This window comes from Nelumbo nucifera, chromosome 2, assembly GCF_055504915.1.
Source record: "Nelumbo nucifera cultivar China Antique chromosome 2, China Antique-T2T, whole genome shotgun sequence".
NCBI lineage: Eukaryota > Viridiplantae > Streptophyta > Magnoliopsida > Proteales > Nelumbonaceae > Nelumbo > Nelumbo nucifera.
In genome coordinates, this window is record NC_142650.1 from 27,215,229 (window position 1) to 27,221,228 (window position 6,000).

At 38.7% G+C, this 6,000-nt stretch overlaps 1 protein-coding gene across 1 annotated transcript; it reads left to right on the plus strand.

Annotated features, from left to right (window-relative positions):
- Positions 1-2,226: 2,226 nt before the first annotated feature.
- LOC104590582 (glycosyltransferase BC10-like) lies at positions 2,227-3,699 on the plus strand. The gene has a single exon (XM_010249298.2). It carries the CDS (start codon positions 2,288-2,290, stop codon positions 3,434-3,436), a length of 1,149 nt encoding a protein of 382 aa, XP_010247600.1. The 5' UTR covers positions 2,227-2,287; the 3' UTR covers positions 3,437-3,699.
- The last annotated feature ends 2,301 nt before the right edge of the window (positions 3,700-6,000 follow it).

Consider the following 6,000-nt stretch of genomic DNA (forward strand, 5'->3'; position numbering starts at 1 on the left):
AAAGTTGATATCTTCAAAATGAAAGCTTGAAAACATAATGAAATCAAAGCAACATTCGAATTTGTAAGATTTGGTTATGCGCAACTGTCCAGAAATCTCTTTTGCGTTTCAGCTTATTTTACTCTCTCTGAAATTGAAGTTTCCATTTGCTTATTTTCGGCTATTACTATCACAAACCACATTTGCTAGACAATGAAACAATAAAATCAAAGCCTTTGATGTATTGGTATGGCCCCACCTTAAATTAGATAAAATGATATCTTGGTGGAGCCACTAAAATACATCTAAGGGCCATGATTCTTGGTTTTAGCCATGCACAAGAGTGAACTCTTGCTATCAAGTGTGGAAATGTGTTGTTTAATCAAGGGGTAACCATGGTAAATTGAATAAGACTGATGCTTCCACATTAGTAAATGTGCAGAACCAGTATTGAACCGGACCCTAGGACTTGTAATTGGGACTAGACCCGATTATAATTGATAGCTATACTTTTAACTTTTGAATTTACAAATTTGGATGTGATAATATGATAATGTTATATGTATGTCATAAGAAAAATAAATATTCTTTATGATGAAAGAAAGAATAGGTATCAAAGTGGGGGTATCTTTGTAATATGTGAACATATGCAATTATTCACAATTGGCTTGAGTTAAAATGCGATGCAATTAGGGGTGCCAATGGACCGGTTTTGAGTTGGATCCGTCCAAACCAAAATCAATTTAGACGGATTGCACGGACCAACAAGGCATAATGAATTGGACCAGTCTAGACTTAATAATGGTCCAAAGTATTTATTGGATTGGATTGGATCTAGTCTATCTGTAATGAATTTGTATTGGATTGGATTGAGCTAATATCTGGTCCATTGATAAAAGATAAGAATATAGGTGTTAATGGACCAGATTTGGGTTGGAACCAATCTAAATCAAAACAAATTTGAACAAATTGAATAGTCCAAACATTGATTGGATCAGTCCAAAATGGTCCAAAATATTCATTGGATTGGATTGGACCTGGTCCATTTGTAATGGACTTATATTGGACTGGATCGAATTGGACCAAATCCAGTCCAATTGACACCCCTAGATGCAATAATAGAAAATTGGATTTATTACTCATAAAGTTGTCCTCAAACCCACCTCACAACCATGTAAATTAACATGCATTGGAAATATCTCTCCATGAATAAAAATATTCAAATATGTAGATACAATATTCTAAAAACTGACCCAGAATCGAAACCCCTTTGGCCATTGGTTTTTGGGTCAGCAATTCGAATAAACAACCTGTTGCAATTTAAAAAATGATTAAAATAAAAAAGGCCAAAAACTATTATTTTGGTCGAACAGATCGATGATTCGACCACCTACTAATGATTTTTGGCAAAACATCAGGTAAGGGGTGAAATAGAACTAGTTACTGCATGATTTCTGGACTGAACGATCAATGACACCATACGGTTTGAAAAACATGCAGAGATGTCATCGCTGTGACGTGGGTGTCAAGACCGATTTTGTGAGGAGAAAACCCAAAACTCGTAATAATACCACTGTTAAAATATAACACCAAAAGGATTAAAAAAAGAGTTTCAGCTCAATAAAAACTCTCCATAAGCAAGGGTATTGATACCTTGAAATTTTTTCTTTTTTTTTTTAAAGTGTACTACTGATACCTTGAATTGAACCATGATAGTATCTAATGCTTGAATACGCATGTATCCAATTATTCATGCCTGCAAATCAAGATTTGTATCTTGTAAGACACTTCGATCTAAGAGTGTAATTAAAAGGAACTCGAATCAAATCAAGCAGGGTTCCAATTTGAGTTTGATTTGATATCCGTTGGATATTAAAAAAAATAAAAATTCAAATTCAAATATTATGAACTTAAAATGGTATGACTGTCACTGTGATATCCAAATTTGCTTTAAAACAGTATGAAAGTAATATCCAGATATGATTTGATTACTGCGAAATGGCCCAAATTTCGAATTCAAGCTCGGATTTTTGGGTTCGATTTTAAATGGAGCCCAACCCAATACAAGAGCCGGGATTTCCTGAAGGCAGTCCGGAAATGAGAAATCCCGTCTCACCCGATAAATACGGTTCTAATCCAATATCGGATCTGCACCGCTCCATGATATGCCTGTTTTGCTTTTGTCCTCACACGTTTCGTACGAACCATCTTACCATAATTTGAAAAGTCATCGTAGATGATGTAGAAGTATAGAACCACGCCCTTCACATCTCCTCTCTCTCTCTCTCTGGTTCAAATCTCTTGAAGGATGATATCTCCGACTCCCTCTTCTCTCTGCTATGCCATCGTTTTGTGCTTCCCTCTCATTCTCTTCTTCGCCACCACCACCGCACGGCACACCAACCTATTAAACTTGTTCCTTCTCACAAACTACAATGGCAAAATCATCATGTATCCGCCTTCACCGCCACCACCACCACCACCTCCGCCACCACCGGAAGGAGATGACGAGCTCTTTCGAGTAGCTTCCCAAGTAAACCCAAACCCAGAGCCCACTAGTGCACGAAAGAAGATAGCCTTCATGTTCCTGACCACAACCCCTCTCCCCTTAGCCCCACTTTGGGAACACTACTTCCACCAAAACCAAACAAAGCAACAACCCCGCAAGCAGAAACCAGAGGCCCTCTTCAATATTTACATCCACGCCGATCCCTCTTATGCTTATGACCCGCCCTTTCGTGGTGTCTTCTCCGGCCGAGTCATCTATTCCAAACCCACCCAACGTGGCTCTCCAACTCTCATCTCCTCAGCTCGCCGCCTCCTCGCCCATGCACTCCTCCACGACTCCACAAACGCCATGTTTGCTCTCCTCTCCTCCACCTGCATCCCTCTCCACTCCTTCGCCTTCACCTATAATGCCCTCCTGCAATCAAACCAGAGCTTCATTGAGATTCTCAAAGACGAGCCCGGCATCTATGATCGGTACATGGCGCGCGGAGCTGATGTGATGATGCCCGAAGTACCCTTCGAGAGCTTCCGCGTCGGGTCTCAGTTCTTCATCCTGACGCGTCGACACGCAAGGTTGGTGGTGCAGGACGAGCGGCTCTGGGCCAAGTTCAAACTTCCCTGCATAAGTCCCCAGATTTGCTACCCAGAGGAGCATTACTTCTCGACGCTGCTGAGCATGGAGGACTCTCTTGGGTGCGTTCCGGCGACCCTCACGAACGTGAACTGGAGATGGAGCCAAGGCGGGCATCCCCATACATACGGAGCATCGGAAGTGGGATCAGAACTCATAATTTCTCTCAGGCGTGATAGATTAAGATATGGTAATGGTGGAGACTGGAATAGTTCAGAAACTGTTCGCAACCATACGTTCCTGTTTGCACGGAAATTTCCGCCGGAATCACTGGAGATGCTAATGAGTCTAGCAAGTGACGTCATATTCCGGGAATGAAGATGTCGTATAATTAAAAAGTCTCCCCAGTCTATATGGACTATGGAGTAGATTTTCAACTCTCCAAATGAACGGTCCATATCAAGCAGTTGGGATGAGCTCTGACTGTAAATTGTGTCCAGAAATAAGCCAAGAATGTATAAACTAAACGTAGTTCACTATTGAGTGTTGGGGTCCTTCTGATTCTTAGTTCTCATTTCTTTCTTTCTACTCTTCTTCTTCTTCTGATCCAACTTCTACGCTGTTATATTTTCTTAAAGAATTGTTTGCACGAGGTCTCTGACTCTCTGTCTTCAAGTCTACCGACGATCCCTTTAAGCTGAAGAATTCCAAACTTCAAAGCAAACATTAAAAGTATCGAACTTAGAAATTAGAACAAGTAATTAATTCAGCCATGCGATGAATGATCTTGTGGCTGTGGGAACTGGGAGTCTGGGAACCCAACATGTTGTTTTTTCAAATTCCAATGACCTCGGGTTGAAAATTTGGAATAATAGAACTGAATATTCTATCCCAACCTAGCATTAGCATTGCTTGGACCCAAGGAAACTTGGGCCATTGCCCAAGTCCACCAAAGTCAGCTCCTTTACTTCCCACTTTGAATTGGATGAAGAGATTAAAAATGGGCCACAGCAGTGCGTCAAAGGCCGTGATTTCACCATTTTAGCCCAGCGCTATTCCAACGGGAGGCAGGAGAGCAGCTCATTTCCCCTCACCGAGTCACCGAGTCACCGTTTTTCATTATCTCGTACTAGGAGTTGCTACGAGTTGAGTTTTGTATGAGCTATTCGAGTTTGGCTCGGTTCAGTTTAAACTGAATTTTGAGTCAAGTTTTAACCCAATATATAGGCTTGTTTGTTAATCGAGTCGAGCTCGATCCCAATGAAACTCGGCTTGTGAGGTTTGCGAGCCTATTATTAAATAAATCATTTTTATTATAATAGTAAATAATTTTTATATTTATTTTTTGTATATATAATATTATAATATTATATATTTTTATAATTATTTTTTGTATATATATTATTAAATAATTTTTATAATTCTTAATTTTTGTCTAAAAAATAAAAAATAATTTTATACATATAATTTTTAATTTTCAAAAAAAACTTGGCTTATAGTCGAGCTCGAGCCGAGCCGAGCCGAGCTCGAGCCTGATACTATTCTTGCAAGCCAATCTCGAATAGCTAAGTATTCGGCTTGACTCAGCTCGGTTTGAATCCACCCCTAATTGTCTCATTTGCTTTTACTTCCCTTTTATTTGAATTTCAAATTTTCTTTTCCTTTTCTGCTAGGAAATCTTTTCTAGTCAAATGTTGACTGAAGGGAGACATCTATTTTATGCTACTTCATTTAATATGGTTTTGTTCAATCTAAGGTCTGCTTAGTTCACAAAACGAATCGGGATAAGAACGATCTATTCCCATAATCTGCATGTTTGGTTCAATCATAAATGGGAATAGGACTTTGAATCAGTAGGAATGGGATTTCATTACCAAAAGAGGGGAAGGAATAGTCATTCTCTCAAATAGAAGAATGCCATGCACCGGGAATGGGAATAGAATTCCGGCCCAACCAAAAAGTTGCAATCAAAATAGCCCATTCCGATTCTGATTCCAAACCTCTATTCCTATCAATCAAATGGGGCCCTAATGCATATGTCGACACAAATTTCATGCATAAATTTGGAACACAAAAAATGAAGATAAATTCAAAGAAACTTTGTTTTTTTTTTTTTTGGCAGAAATGTAAGTGGGATACAATCTCTTTTTTTTTTTTTGCAAAGAAAACCCTCTGATTCTTGTGTCTTGAACAAAATCTGGAGCCATAATAGTAACTTGCAATTATAAGAAGTAAGCAAGAAGAAGCAAAATTTTCTTCACGATAAATCAACAACTTCATGGAAATCTTTATCGCTGCAAGAATTTGACAAAAAGATTTTTCTTTTTTTTTACTTTTTATTATTGTTGTTGCAGTAAAAAGCCGTTTTGATTGTAGGTTGGCAAGTATTTTGATTGCAGGAACTTAAAGCCGAAATCCCTTAATCAATTTGTCAAGGAGTTGTAGTAATTCCGAAGCTTTAATGGTTGAAGAGCCAAAGCAAAATTTGGGAGCTATTAAAGGGAGCCGAAGGACGGAGAACCTTGCTCTTCTTCCTATATCTATTCTATTCATAATGCCTACCCTTAGATAAATCCGCTGGTTTGAATTCAAATTGAAATTTAACCAGCTATGCTTATTATAAATTGTAATTAATATGGACCCACCAGATTGACAGCTTGATGATCCATTCTTGATTCCCCTTTAAATGTAATTGAGTGCATATATTGGATTTATCTCCCTAAGCACCACTTGGCAAAGGGGCTGGGCCCATGCATCATGTAATTCATTGGCCAACCATGACTTTTCATTTGGTTGATCAATTAAGCCTTCAAATATGTCAGTTGCCTTTTAAGATTTAGGCCATTTCTCAACCGATGATAGATTTGATTTCAAGAAATTTTCCTTTCATTTTATGAGACCATTGCATCAATTAGGCCCACCCATGTCTCCTTGGGCTAATG

Bases quoted from the DNA above. Each gene is read 5' to 3' on its own strand.
- LOC104590582 (XM_010249298.2), top strand. From the start codon at position 2,288: ATGATATCTCCGACTCCCTCTTCTCTCTGCTATGCCATCGTTTTGTGC.